This window comes from Schistosoma haematobium, chromosome ZW (assembly GCF_000699445.3).
Source record: "Schistosoma haematobium chromosome ZW, whole genome shotgun sequence".
In the NCBI taxonomy this organism is placed as follows: domain Eukaryota; kingdom Metazoa; phylum Platyhelminthes; class Trematoda; order Strigeidida; family Schistosomatidae; genus Schistosoma; species Schistosoma haematobium.
In genome coordinates, this window is record NC_067195.1 from 52,650,377 (window position 1) to 52,666,477 (window position 16,101).

The following is a 16,101-nucleotide window of genomic DNA, read 5'->3' on the forward strand; positions in this document are numbered from 1 at the left end:
TGCTGCGAAACTGTATAGTCCTCTGACCGCCTTAAGCAATAATGCAATGTTTTGAAGATTCTTTGCCTCGAAGCCCAAAATATTGCTTCAAAACTGATTTTACTTCAACACTTATCGACCACCTAACGTTTCTTGCAATTCTCAACTTTGGTAGGTTGGTGTCTGATGAAATATCCGGTAAAATTCATGAAGCTCAGTTAACCTTTGCCAACTTGTGTTGTAGTGAACAGAAAACAGGTGCGGACAGAGCATCTCAATAAAATCTGAGAACCATATATCAAATCATTAATTTGCAAAATGTCCACCAATTGTTTCAAAATGCCTCAGAATTAATTGTTCTTGCATTTTCATACAAATTACATTCCATTCCCGCTCTTGTTTTCTTGATCTTCTGCTGCCAGACATTGCATTCCTGACTCGCGCCATATACTACTTATATCAATATAAGTAGCACGCACCGCAGCGTCACCTGTAGGGTAGGGACGGTGTCCGTCTGCCAACTAAGGGATAAGTTTACTGCTCATCAGTTCGACCTTATGGATGTGAAGCATGCCAACTAAGAATCGAGAATATTCGTTACTTACTAGGTGTGTCCGAAGCATCGCTTGTGCATCACCAAGTGTGAGATTTCGGAGTTATGAGCAAGGTACTAAATAGAGATGGTAAATCAGTCGTCATCAGCTGGAACAGGTATTACGTATTTCCCACTACCGTCAACCTCGACAGGTGCTGTCTAGCATACGATTAGGTTTAAATAAAGCTAGGGACCACCACGCCAAGACATAGCATTGGTCCATAGTGACTGGCACCTGGACTGAGACATGTAAATAGGTAAACACTACATGCTTAGCATGCGCGTGTTTATCATAACCTGTGGTTAGAAATTTAGTGGCATGGCTCAGTATTCGTCTTAATGGCGTAAGTGCTTCAATCTTTGTTTCCCTTAAACCCTCAGTCACGAAATCGCCCTATAGCTTTTTCTTTTTATGGCCAATCTTTTCCACTACTACTGATACTGCCAACACTATAATTTTCTTTAGTAATTTTACCTCGCTGCGCTAATATAATATGGCCACGTGGACCGATACACATTACTAACTGACTTTTCCCATCAAACAAGATGTCGAAAACGCCCAAACCTACTTAAGAATGTCATTAGGTCCGTTGTTGCTGTTAGTGTCTGACATCGATGTCATAAGGATTATGTTTGGGCAAATAATTTGTCAGTTTAAGCTGCGATATTGCACTTAAAAAACACTAACATTTACGTGACACGTATTCTCAGCAAATTTTAACCGTTCATCAACAAACTAGATGATCCGTCAAAATGAGGTATGATATCTCAGTGAAATTCTCTATATAATTCGCACTTGATTTAAATTCAGAAAACACTCGCTATTTAGCTTTGTTGCCAAAACTATCTAGTATCATTATTGTACATTCAACTAATATCCAACCATGCTAGCACAAAGTGAAGAAATTACTCGTATTGGATATTATGACCACAATTATATTTCATTTTATGAGACCTACAGGTGAACTGATTAGTTTGTTTCAGATACTCACTAATATAGCTATGTTTGTGCATGAGTTCATTCTTTTGTCCGTCAGTTTTCTTCCATGGATGGAGTAGATAAACTGAATGCACTGGAACAGGTTACAATACAGAAGAAAGCAGTATTAACCACACAACCAGTAACCAATATGTAATAGTCTAATTAACAAGAGCAAAAGGCAGTAACGGGATTCCCATCGGTGTTATTAGGACATATACAGTTTCTTTATCTGATAGTAAGATAATCCTCTCTACTAACAACGGTCGATTTTAATTCGATAGGTGCACTGGAAAAGGTTGTGTACGTTTGAAACACAAAAATATTGATTGTAAAGGATTCATTAGGACAAGAGAAAAATGAGATGACTCTGTAATGGTACCCGTACTACAAAATAGAGATGTTGGTCTTAGTGATCTAGTTCAAGACAATTAATGAAACTAAAAATTCTAGCTTAAAATCATAATGGTTGTAGAACCGAGAATTTCGTTTGATCTAAAAAATCCTATGCGCCGAAATCTGTGAATGCATGAAACCTGTATTATCCCCTATAATTATCCAAACTAACTAAAACTATTTCCATTTGGTTGAACGGTGAGATATAAGATTTTAGAAGTAGTAGTATTCACTACCGTAGAAAAATCAACATACGATAGGAAAATAGAATGTATACAGTTGGAGAAATGACAAAAGATGGATGCTCCGTCAGAGAAATACAGATAACTTCGTTATAATTTCAAGGTATGAACACCACTTCATCAACAAACACAACTTACTTTATGTAAGTAACCTTCCATAAGAAACCCAGCCAAAATATTTATATTCAACTTACAAAACTGTAATGTTAACGTTGAAATGAATATGGATTGTTATTATAATATAATTACATAAGCATACATACAAGCAATCACAAAAACAAACTTTAGGTTAACATTTAAAGTATACATTAGGATATTTAAAGTTTTTCTTATTTCCCAAATGTTTAACAAAGATTAAATTATACAAATAGATGTAGTGTACAAAATAAACATTATACATATAAAACGAATAGGTGAGTTAATCAGTTAGTTGCCTGAAATAGTTTGAGTGAAAGTTGTCTGGAAACAATCGATTACATAAAGAGTAAGTTCATCTTTAATTTCTTACAAATTGTGACCATTATTAGAAATAAAACCAAGACAAAACATCACATGGGATAAATTTAGTATGGAAATTCTCCACAAAAACAGTAAACTAAAAGACGATGAATATGTATAACCACAAGGTTAGAGATGAAATAAATTTGAGCAGTTTGAAAAATGACTATAATTGATACTACGTATCATAAATAACCTTAGGGATTAATGAAAATAATAATACCAAGTAGATTTTTTAAAATACTGAAAATAAGGACAGGGTATCATGTGCCTTTACGGGATTTATCTTCTGTGGATGGTACTAACAATAAACTACTCTGTACACTGTAATTGTCAAAAGAACTACATCGGCTACTTCCACCACCATCGGTACTTTTAGCACTATTCAACTGACTACTTGTACTACTTGTCGATGCACATGATCCAACGGAGCAAGTATCAGAAACAGCAGAACTATGAACGCTGCTATTGATTGTGGCCCCTGCTGTACTTCCTGTTGTACTTTCACAACTAAACCCAACAGGAGTTAACAACGTCGTCCCGGTACTTCCAGTTACAGATGAAGGACTTGCACGTCGGTTTCGCTTGCTTTGTGGGGCACCAGGTCCAATAGGTGGAATCAAAATACGCTCTACTGATGTATCAGCGGAAGAATCACACACCTTAAGATCTTTGGATAATTCTACACTTTGCTGATGTGGCTCTACATTATTATTAGAAAGTGGACCACACATCACTTCTGACATTTCCTCATCATGTTTTTCGGCTTCAGGAGATTTGTTCGTCCCATTTGGAAGCTGATTAGAATCACCCATCACAATATCTGCCTCAGTATCAATCACTTTTGGCTGAGTAGCAGAGCAAGCTAGCATAACAGTATGTTGACCACCAGCGTCAACCATTAAAACTCGACTGCAAGAAATATAAGATAACCCATTTTAAATAAGTGCTTAGTTGAGTGAATTCATTGCAAATACAGCTTACATGAAAATGATAAGGTATTACAAAAAAGACAGCTAGTAATTTTTTAAATCCTAATTCGTTACCTTAAGTCTGTAAGTCTTAAATATAGGAGAGATATTTGGTCATAGATGCCTTCAAAGAATTGTTTGTATGTCATGAAATAACTTGTTAGGTGATAGTGAGGGTAACCGCGAGTGATAGGTAATGGAGAAACTATTCAGATAATGACATAAAGCTTTGTTGCCGAAAGTGAATGAACAATGTTTTACACACGCTAGATAGAGCGTTCTATTAAGAACTGCTTGCCAGAACTAAGTATTAAATGGACATTTACTAAACACTCTTCATTAAATACATTATACCACTTTGAAAGTAATATAATTTACATTCACTTTCTCTTACATTGATTTTACACTTGAAGATGGATAAACTTAATTCTAAAAACTTTAACGCAGAAATATACTATTATTTATTTTAAAATTTGAATAGGAAAGTCCAACATGGTAGCTTAAAACTAATCTTCAACCAAACTTATTCTAGCTGAAGCGATGAGCCACGCTTTATCGAATGAACATCAAAACATGATAAAAGCGGAAATCTAAGCCACCATTTTTTTGAAAAAAACTTCATCACTACAAATAAATTTAATCATAAATATCCATTTTTATGAGAAACGAAAGAATCCACTTTATTATTTATTTATTTATTTGAACACATAAATATTGGTTCAAAGAAGCACCGAATACATATGCGCTATACAAGTCACTTCACTTGATATGGGCTGTGATATTGACCGTGTGCCCAGACCGAAGCAGATGGTTTTCTTAGGGAGCCACACCCGGAGCCTTCGACCTTAAGGTCTGATCCACAAGGCAGTGGAGCAACGTAAGGAGATGCAGTGCCATGGTAGCCGGTCACTAACGATTGGTTCATACACCATGTGTTCCTTCAGAATCCTGGAGCCCATGTGCACCATTGGTTTGAAATTAGGGTGAATCAGATCTTAATTGAAGTGTTTAAATGTAACTGGAAAGTTTGAGGGTGATCAAACTAGCTAATATTGTTTAGAATTCATGCTGAATACGTGAAATTGAAAATCAAACTAAATCCATTAGAAATCATAATGATTGTGATTATTTCCAATCGAAAGAAACATTAGAACTACAAAGTACACCTTATAAAAACGTTTTCATATGGACAACAAGCATATTCAACCAATCTATGAGCAAAAGATAAGTTTTATATTTAAAAATGTAAACACTCAAATATCTTACCGATCTTCTAGTTGTTTCCCCACCATCAACTCTGGTTCCCAACAGTCATCTTCACTGTCTCCATGTCCAAGTTGATGATTGCTACCCATACCCCAAGAGTAAGCAAGACCTATAAATAAATAAATATATTAAAATACACCCAACTTGATAACATTATGTACAAAAGATTTTTATCATAGAATTCCAGTTAACTTTCTACAGTGCTTAAATTGGTTTAAACTACAAATTTAAACCTGGTAACAGCAGTGGGATAGATAAAATTCTGAATAACAGGTACATTTGAATACCATCTATATAATCAACTAACACAAAAGAATTCTCCATAGAATACCTAGATGAACCCCATTTATATAAAACTCAGCTATTTCGTTAGTCGTCTGGCAAAATTATGAGTAAGTGATCGACACATTGATAAAATCTGACGTGAAAGATAGTTTAATTTATGAATTTTAGGTGATCCATATAAATGAGAATATTCGGAAAGCAAAAGCTTTAAGAAAATAGATTCTCCATCTATAATGTTCATGTATAGTAATATACCTTAACTTTAATTTATTCTCCTGTCTAGTTATTTTTAATTTCTTCAAAGGCATAAATTTATCACTAAATAAATAACATTTTAATTTTGTACGCATATCTATTCATAATGGCCACTCCTAATCTTTCATCGCCTTTCAGCAAGATAATATCTGCTTTTAAACACACAAGGGGTAGTTGAACTTCCGTATACCTAAGGTTTCAACAAACCCATTCTCCACCATCATCAAACATATAGCCCATACAGGTTAAAAAAAATTATCTTAACTCAACCTGTGTAATTGCACATGAAGTTATCTAAGACCAATACTTGCGTTTTTTGAAGCCTTAGGTAAACGAACTTTCAACTCTCCTTTATACTTACACTAAACCTACCCTGATAATATTCGTTTCCTATCTAGTGGCGCGGTTCACATTGTTTCCTTCATTATCTTATTTTTTTCATCTTTCAATTTGTCTAGTTTACTTACCAGATAAAAATGCCTTAACAAGTAAATGTGTGGTCAGACTGGTTAAAATATATTTCACAATCAATGCTCAATTTGAGAACCCATATGACTAATTAAATACTCTTGTTCCTACAACTTTAGACAATAGAATATGGTGCAAAACTGAATTATTGGGCATAACTCCTTGATTCTATAAGTCTGGAAAGAGGCATAGAAGTATACTAACTTATGAGGATTTTGAAAGCACTAAAGCAAACACAGACCAACCCTGATATTGCTCTGCCCAACCAAAATGAATACTTATAACTTCTAAGACAGACGGAAAGATCACCATATACACGACACGGTGAAATATACGAAATCTATCATACACTGTCAGCCCTATTTTTTAACATGGAAATTGTTAAATTGGTTTTGAAATTAGACAAGGCGACTTTAGTTTAAAATAGATGAGTGAATATTTTCTAAACTAACCTTTAGTATCAACCGCAAATGAACATACTTCTCCACAACCGATCCATGAGCAGACACACTCACTAAGTGCACCAAGCACTCGTGTAGGTTTGTTCACTGAAATTTTCGATCCCTTCAAATCACACCCCAAACCAAGACGACCGTAATCTGGTCGACCAACAGCGTACACATGACCTACAAAAGCAAAACATGGTTAGTTGTGAAACTTGAACCTATAAAAACTCTGAATAAAAAATAAACACCTACAAAACAAGAATCGCATAATCTACATTTAGAAAATAAAATAATTCGAAAACGTGCTAAGAAACTTCGTGTTATGAAAAAGAAATTTGGGGGAAAAATCCGAGACATTACGCATCTGCAAAAGCCATTAATTATTTCTTACTACATATTTTACAAATCATGAATGATGATAAAGTAGTATACTGACACATTTTTAAGAATATCCAAGAAATAAAAATATGATAGCATATCCTACAGCAACGGGATTGTCACACGTTCAGATACCCTAATTTGTCCATCTTTCCTTTTTTTCACCCAGTTCAATAGCCGGTAAATAATATTATGGAAGCACTCAGGGTGACACACGCGAAACTTGACCGAACTACCGAAATTAGTTTTTCAAAGCGAAAACTCGTTTAGTCGTCTACATTGTACCCTAAAATATGTCTCCACACTTCAGTACTAGCTAAATAATGTTGCTACAAACTGCGAGAAAAGAGGATGTCAAACATTCTTAGCTTGAAGAAGTCATTTTACAAGCACAGAACATAACTGTTCGTACTGAATCGTTAATCACCCAGTTGTTAGTAATCATGTTCGAGTTATGACTGCACAAAAGGTGGCTTATACTGGATTGTTTCATTAAAGGGTTTGCTGTAATGAAAGCAACCTGCTACACCCCTCTCAGCGCTCATGAAGATAACCACACACATAACCTTACCACAAGAAGATTATTCCTCATATAGTCACATAAAAGTATATTATATTTCCATAGCTCGAACCATCATCTGAACTGTTTCAGAATGGTTCTGACTGATGACTTAAAGAACACTGATGAAAATGAGCAACCTAACACAACCCTGCTACTGAGTTAAAACAAGAGGTGTTTGTAAATACTCACTCTATCTGGCATGTTTTAGTCCAGGATTTTGGAATGTTAGCAAATATATCAGGGGCAATCCTTCCTAATATACAATCTCGAAGCACAAGCTTATCACCTAAACGAAAACAGCTCGGAATTCAGAAAATATAGTGATTGTTAGACCACAATAAGGCTGGTGGTATTAAAGCATTTGGTGTAGAGTATAATAGACAAAGCCCAACCTAGTCCTTGTGAATATATTTTTCCAGAGTTTCACGTAGTTTATGCAGTACAAAGGAAATCATATGGTTTCAGACGTTTACTCCGATGGCAGTATCCCAGCCCTCACACAAATCGAATGATTTATGTGGCGCATATCTATTTGGTGCTTCCTTGTACCAATGTTTATGTGTTTAAGTAAATAAATAAATAAACTCCGATGGTCATGATATGCATTGAATAAATTCGTTCGTTAGATAGGTACGACAATCACTTCATTCCTAATAAGATCCCTTTTTAAACAATGTAGTCAGCTTATCCATAACAATCTATTCTTGAGAAAAGCAAACACCAAGTCGCCCGTATCGATTGGCGCGCATCATTTCACTTCATTTCGAACCTTCATAACATTAGATGGATTTGTATCCATCAACCAAGGAGAACAAGACATCTTGATCGAAGTTGCTCGGACAACCAAAGGAATGGAACTGTTTTCTATGTCTCTGAAGATCGCTAATTGTTTCACAGACGCAAAGCTTTTTGTTGCTAGTGACTGATTTCAATTAATATAAGGTGCAGAGGGAGAGTACCATGTAGCGAATACGCGACTAATGAGTTAGAACTCAGTATTGGTCTATCTACGGCACCACTCAACTTGCAAAAAAAGTCTCCATTAGCACCTCAGAAGATTCTTCTATACTTAGACGCCCAATCAACACAGTGAACTCCACAACCGACACCGCAATACGTTCAAGTCATTGAGATAGTGATAAAAATCATGTTTGGTTGGAACTAGACAGTAATCGTTGGGACTGTTAACAGAAACAGAAAGACAGTTTTACTTGTCAGTTTCTTCCTTAAACATTTTAACTTAGCAGGAAACTAAACGACTAAAGGTTGAGATGTAGTCGCTTGGTGTCCCCTTACCCATAGTAGTTAGGGCGACGTCAACGAAACAATGTCCCCAGATAAGCGGAAGTAAAATAATTTTGCCCCCAAATGCCCTGGTATGGCCGAAAGTGGAGTGGGCCCGCCCTCCCTCTTGAAATGCTCTCACACGGCCACGCGTATACAGCCTCTGCCAGGGAAGTCCTACGCACTGCCTTCTCGTGGCAGGGGTGTTGTTTACGAAAATGAGAGGGCGAAAAGCGAATGTCCGGCGCTTTAACCGGATTCCAAACCAATAGTGCACATGGGCTCCAGTATCCTGACCGAACAAATGGCGTATGAACCAATCGTTGGTCACCGGCTACCATGGGACTGCGTCTCCTTACGATGCTCCACTGTCTTGTGGATCAGACCTTCAGGTCGGAGGCTCGGGGTGTGGCCCCCTAAGATAACCACCTGCTTCAGTCTGGGCATCCGAGCAGTATCACAGCCCACACACAAATATGATGAACTGTCGATAATTATGGAAAATACTTTTCTTGCTTCAAATATTAATCAAACGATTCACATTATTATTATTACTATTGTTATTATTTACTACGTCATTTATTCACTCTCTTTTATTCCTACTCTGTCTATCCTTATTTTTCGACTTATACAGCAGCTCGTCTATGGTGGAAATTCGGTTCTATCTAAACGTTCTCGAGTAGAGACGTTATCAGATATGGCTCAGAATAGAAGCCAGTGGCGATCCTGCTGTAACCTTTTACTTTCTTTATAAAAAGTGGTTGCTTCTTCCTTAACTGAAAGATCTCTGAGTGTATGTTTGTGTTTCCCCCATTATTATTATTACACTACCTTACACTAATCTGTTCGTTGTCGTTTTTTTTTACGCTCCTTACCTTTTTTTCCTTCTCTGCAAATTCTCATTGTTTTGTGTGGCGCATATATATTTGGTGCCCTCCTGTACCAATATTTATGTGTTTAAATAAATAAATAAATAAATAAACTTATAAAACAGCTTTCGAAATAATCTGAGTAATAATAATACATACGATCACCGAAAGTCATACAAACTAACACAAAATTGTATGCAGAACAGCTTACCAAGATGGTTTAAAGCCAGTGTATGATGCATACCGATCGCAAACTGACGCCAATCTTGATCCGGATCAAATCCAAATGCTCGAACTAACATGAACTGAATAAGGGGACCTTGCCGAGCGACTAGCTGGGCCTCCGACCTGTCAGCTTCCTGGCGATCAGTTACTAACTTTTCAGCATTCTCAGCCATATTCAGTTCGATGTCAACAAACTCTTCCGTAGAATTACATGAAAGCGATTTTCCATGACCGGTTGTATCGCGTAATGCTAGCTGACTATAATTATTTAGACCACAGGCATAGATAGCACCAGTCATTTGACAACGAGCGAATGTAGCAAAACCTCCTGCCCACACATCGGAAAAACGGACGGCCCCACGAACTCGACATTCAGTAGGTTGAAGTAATGAGCCTAAAATTCAGTAATAAATCACAGGAGTACGAAATAGAAAAATCAAATAGTTACAATGTGCTCTTAACATCCGGAAAAGTACAAAGATGTATTTCACACTACTGATTCAAAAATCACGGTTAATATTTTAAAAAGTAGAGCACTGACATTATTGCTCGAGCAATACTAATACATGGGACTAAAGTATGAAGGCATTAGTGGACATGTTATGACAATAAAGATTTCCCCCAGCTTTACTTCCTAACAAAACCACAATACTTAGGTTCACCAGAAGTTGTCTTCGGCTCAATATGAAATAAATAAAAGGTTGAAATCTGGAGAACCTAGTTTTAAATTAAACAAAAAGTTTTATTAGGGAATAGCAGAAATGCTTCACATAGTGCAATGGCAAATCTGCTTAAGTCCCCTCTATTTACTCATAGTCATCGATACTTCCTAACTAACTACATTTACAAAAGTACCATATCCAAAAGAAAAAAGATAGTTGAGAGATAATGCAGCACAGTAAACACGCAAAGGAAATCGATCGGACCTGACATTACTAAAACTACTGACTTTTCTATTTGCTTAGAATAAATTCTTGAGAAATTATAGTTTACAAATCTTTAGGTATTCTATCAAGACGACTAGTTTAAGGTATACACAAAAGTTTCGATTTTATTAGTTAATATTAGAGATGGATGGATGTAAAACAAGAAGCCAAAGAGATCATCTAATAGATACCCAACCTGAGTCCAAAAAAGCACATTCGACCATTTTGTTTGCTCTCATCAGCAGCAGGTTTAACCCACTCTTCATTAAAATAGTAGCTTTATTTTCGTGAAAGCTCAAACCATATACAATAAAAATGAATGTATACTGGCCGTTGGGATAGGATGTGTATAGACTTGAGTTTTGGAGCATTTCATTTATCAATTATAAGTTTATATACTCAGCTGCTTTGTACCATACATCTTGTTTGATGTCTAATAGTGCCACCCAATGTCCGGACCGAATTAGGTAGATCATTGTTCGAACCTGGGATCTAATGGATAAAGGGGGATGACGATATGGAGATGTAACTACAATACAAGTTTAGTTAATTCGATCCTCCCGATATCATAATGGAAAGGAAGTTAGCGTAAAGCCAGTCAGACGCAACATAGGACCTGTCGCATCAGTATATCTAAAGTAAGTTAAGGCAAATCTCAGAGCCGTAGAAGTAGTAACAGGATTATTGGTAATGGAAAAGATTAGGGGAGGAAGATACGAATTAAAAATAAAATAACGAATAGTGGAATTGAGACAAAATTTATGGGGTAATTTATAAACCCGAGATTTAATGAAAGACAGAGTGAATCCAAAGCAAGCAAAAGTAACGATCCAAAACATGAATGTCTGAACGTGGATACAATTTAAATTCGACAACTTTAATGACTGTCTACAGAAACCATCACAAGCCAATTATCTAAACAGCAGTTTAATATTACAGTAAAAGAGGTAAAGTATATCAAAATGTTTTCCTTACTAATCCCTGAACGACCACCATCTTTAGCAAACCGTTCAGCAACACGACCCAGTTGACCTTGTTCACCACATCCCATAGTGTAGAGACGACCTTCATCTGTCAGACAAACCAAATGGTCTTGTCCAGAAGCAATTTTTACTACGTGTGTACTAGAAGTTAAAAGCGCTGTATTTGTTGATCGACTAGATAACTTGGATTCATTGTTTGAAACACCATCATTGTGCTCACTGGGACTGTTCATAGCATAAGCTAGTAACAGTCGCGGAGTTGAACAAATCTCCCCAGGTTGTGTAAGTCCTATAGGACCACTAGCTCCTCGAAACGTTCCCCACAACCATACCTGACCATTGGTATCTAAGGCTGCAGTATGACTATCACCAGCGGAAACCTAAACAGCAAAGAAACAATGAGCTGGTTAGTTTACTTATTTTATAAACCCACCAAACAACCTTGAAAATAGTAGAAAGTCATTAAATCCTAGATTAGTACAAATAGTAACGGTATTAATGATGATATAAAATACTATGAATACACGAAAGAATAAATCCGAGTCATCACGTCAGTCAATGAACTTTCGCTACCTCATTAACAGATTTATCATACACACCTAGTAGCCTCTGTCTAACCTCAGAATTTCTAACTTGGTGGGCCCAAAATACACAAAATTACTTCGAAGACATCTACGATGGAATACTAGTAACACAAAGATATCTATTGTTAAATGCTACATTTCAGTCATAAAGAACAGGATAAACTGCTACCCAGTATACTTGCCCTTTAGTTGATAGATCTATGTATCGTTTACTTCACAAGTGATGCAAGTTGGCAGAAGCTGACCAAGCTTTCTGAATGTGTCGATATTTCACCATGCACCAACCCATCAGGGCTAATGAAACCTTCAAGATAAGTGAAGTGTTCAATGCCCTCAACTACTTCACTCTTCATCATCACCTTAGGTGTTGGTGCAGACCAATTCTGAAGCAACATCTTGTGTTCGGATAAGCATTTCAAATATGGTTGCATTGTTGCTCAAGGTGATCCGAGGATTGAATCTTGTCAGTGCCTCCGCCAAACAGGACAATGGCTGTGTATTTTACATCAGTAAGGTCTAGCCGGACCTTTGGGGGAGCAAACAATGGTTTTGAACGAATAACTTACACAATTGTCAAATCGTAGCATTTAGAATTGTGAAAATCATATCTGAGCAGGGATATTTGTATAACAATACTTTCAGGATAAGGAGAAAGTTCTCATATCTTTAATCATTCAGCAGATTAATCTGTCCGCTATTACTAATGTTATCTACAAAGTAAACAATATTGCGGTTGGTGGACACGGAGAGTTCACCTAGGGGAGTTGGAAAATCCTGATTTCAAACCAATGGTGTATATGGGCTCCAGGATTCTAAAAGAACAAATGGCGTATGAATCAATCGTTAGTGACCGGTTACCATGGGACCGCATCTCCTTACTTTGCTCCACAGCCTTGTGGATCAGACCTTTAGGTCGAAGGCTCCGGGTGTGGCTCCCTAAGAAAACCACCTGTTTCAGTTTGGGCACCCGGGTAGCATCCCAGCCCACACACAAACCGAATGATTTGTCTGGCGCATATCTATTTGGTGCCTCCTTGCACATATATTTATGTGTTTAAATAATAGTAATAATAATAATAATAATAAAACAATATTGAAGAACACTATACTGTATACGGGGTTTGCGTATTTGAATGATTTACAAAACAAATCCTTAGGAAAGGACAAGCTAGATTATAATTTTCCATGACTGAAGACTCAAGAAACGCAGGTGTAACCAGTCAGGAGCTTCCATGCAATGATTCAGAACTTTTTTTAGAGTATAATGTGGCTTGTTTTCAATGGTTATGGATAATGATGGTTACATGAAACTTAGATGCACTTAGATGTGCATTTTCACCAACTACCTTCAACCATTTAGTTTCAAGGCATCGTTCTGTGACCTCAAGCTACCTTAAAAAAGTCGACAGGTAGAAATCAATTAGTATCGACGAATAGACACCATGCCACTAGTTATTTATTGAATAAATATCACTGGATTTACACACGTATGAAAATAAACAATCCGGCCAAAATTAACTTTAATATGTTGAAATATTTGTCAGTTACTTACCATAACTATCTTCACCTTCGTTGGAAACGGTATAAGTCCAAGATGACACTCATCTACAATAGGGTAAGGACCACTGCGATCGCATGGAGACGAATCATAGGATCCAGACTCCATACCCGTTGGTCTACCCAAAGCTCCCTCATCATTGCAACCACAGGTAGCAACAGTACCATTAGTTGTCAGGCAGACAGAATGCATGCCCCCACAACATATTTGTGTGAAATACGAAAAAGAATTTTCTTTAGTTGTTTGTAACGCACCAAGACTTGTAGCACTTGGGAGCGCAGGTCTTGAGCGTTCTGTTACATCTGGTCCCAAACCAAGTTGACCAGTATCTCCAACACCGAGGAAGAGAGCAGTACCTGGAACAGTAGATGTTGTAACGTTGTTTCTAATCTGCTTTGTGTGTCCACCTAGTTGTGATAATGGAGAATGAGGGCCTTCAGAAGTTTCGACTGAAAATGAAGTGATTTTTAGAGCAACAAGAATAATTTACTTACAGAAAGATAGAAATCGCGCTAACTCAAGAACCGTAATTAAAAATGATTGGGAAAAACAACAAACATTGATTTTGCAATTCTCAGTAAAATAACTGATTGGTTACCTATACAACGTCTACGACCACTTGAAAATGATCTTTGTAACTGTTTGTCTGACTGAAAATGGGATGTTATTCAAATACTGTACCTTGATTATATAGAACGGGGCTACGTTAATGACCAGTAATCTACTTGTTCAAACAAGTTGAGTTTTAAACACTGATCTGCATTTTAGACAATTCGCTCTTGAAGCAAAGCAAACATCTCTTCAAGACATATTGTCTAGTAGTATAAGACGGAATCGGAAAAATGGTCAGAAAATACGTGGTATGCCGGAAAATAATGGAGCACCTACTACTTACTTCTGACTTATTGAGACTTTACATTTAATGCTGTGAGGACCAAAAGCTTACTCAGTCGTGCCTCTTCATAGGTTCATAACAGAGTTTAACACATCAGTAACCATGGTGGGATATGGATGTGTAAGCTTTGTTAATTGTACTGCTTAATTTTTTAAATGAACATTTTAAAAACCTTCCTATTACCCCATTAACGAAAAACTTGGAAGATAGCAGACAAATCTGAATTTATACTAAGACATATCTAGACCTCGACAGAAAAATCCTATCTGAGAAAAGATTATTTGTTACTCTGACATATCCTAGAAAGATGTCTTCACAATACTAAAGCAAGGGGAAATTAGGAAGCAACTTAGTATCTTTTGGTAGATAAAAGTACAAACCCTTAATTGACGTTATCTTATCTCATCCACAGTAGAGACAACACGAACGAATTTGAGTCAGAAGATTTTCATACTTTTTACCATGTACAAGTCACAGTAAACATGTCAATGCTTAGTTGGAATTTAAGCCTTTAGTTAACGTCAGATGCCTGAACGTACGAGAAAGGTAAAGTGGCCACAAGGATTTGACAAAAATAACATTAAATATAATGGAGAAAGTGTGATAGGAAGCATGTCGAAATGAAAAAAGTATACAGAAAAATAAGATATTTATTACTTGTGAGGCATAAAACAGAATAGGATGAAATATCTGTGGGGCACTAGGACAAAGCTTACTGCATTGGAATACTAATGACATGTATTTACCGTGTCTCTTGAATGAAGTATGAAACCCACGGTAAGCCAATAGCAGTCATCATGGGATATTTTGATATCGACTTATTTTAAGTCTGGCTGTATACACTCAATATGGAAGCGCTCTAGCAAAAATACGTTGTACTCCATGTGAGATCATCAAACTTACTATAACTTAGTGAATATTATATTAACTAGCGATGAATTATATTACTTGCAAATATACATGAAAAATAATTTGGTCAACATGAAGAATTAACCGTGGGACTACTTACATTTCCGGCGTTTTCTCAAACCACTGTCGAATGTGATGGAACTTCGTTTTTGACGAACAGGAATACCACTACTTTTAACAGTATCACGGCCATCTACACCCTGAGAGGACGGTTTGATGACCATGCTAGCACACAGGTTGAATATGCCACCGAGCCGAACAAATGAAGTAGATGCTCAATACCTAAATGGTTTCAAACAGTTGTAGATGAATAGAAAAAGCTTTCGCATAGTGGATCTCTGATGCTCACAGGCAGAAATCCAGGCATATTTAACGAACAGAAGAGAAATGTTGGCAAATTATAGTCCTTGAGAATGTATAGTTTACTCTTAAAAGACTGCTGGGAAGTTGTTTTGACCACCTTATCCTGCATCAAATTCCGAAACTTCCCTACTAGTAAACAGTGAAAGGTTAATCTGCCGTCCACTTCACAATGCTATGACTCTGAT

The 16,101-nt window shown here is 36.7% G+C and overlaps 1 protein-coding gene across 2 annotated transcripts; it reads right to left on the reverse strand.

Annotated features, from left to right (window-relative positions):
- Positions 1 to 2,401: 2,401 nt before the first annotated feature.
- Positions 2,402 to 15,785, reverse strand: RCC1_1 (Regulator of chromosome condensation). Of its 2 annotated transcripts, none has more exons than XM_051218785.1 (7): positions 15,654 to 15,785; positions 13,744 to 14,156; positions 11,600 to 11,987; positions 9,685 to 10,092; positions 6,387 to 6,560; positions 4,927 to 5,035; positions 2,402 to 3,601 (listed from the first exon to the last, which is right to left on the reverse strand). In XM_051218785.1, the coding sequence occupies exons 1-7, from the start codon at positions 15,775 to 15,777 to the stop codon at positions 2,953 to 2,955; spliced, it is 2,265 nt and encodes a 754-aa protein (XP_051071816.1). In that variant the 5' UTR covers positions 15,778 to 15,785; the 3' UTR covers positions 2,402 to 2,952. The 2 variants fall into 2 exon arrangements, with proteins under 2 accessions (XP_051071816.1, XP_012800267.2); XM_012944813.3 differs by having other exon boundaries at positions 13,744 to 14,198.
- Positions 15,786 to 16,101: the final 316 nt, after the last annotated feature.

What these genes read in the sequence shown, in the direction of transcription:
- RCC1_1 (XM_012944813.3), bottom strand. Translation starts at nt 15,777, where the DNA reads ATGGTCATCAAACCGTCCTCTCAGGGTGTAGATGGCCGTGATACTGTT. An exon ending in CGAAGGTGAAGATAGTTATG is followed by an intron (nt 11,988 to 13,743) that starts GTAAGTAACTGA and finishes TTTGCTGTTTAG; the next exon opens with GTTTCCGCTGGTGATAGTCA. An exon ending in ATTTGCGGTTGATACTAAAG is followed by an intron (nt 5,036 to 6,386) that starts GTTAGTTTAGAA and finishes ATTTATTTATAG; the next exon opens with GTCTTGCTTACTCTTGGGGT.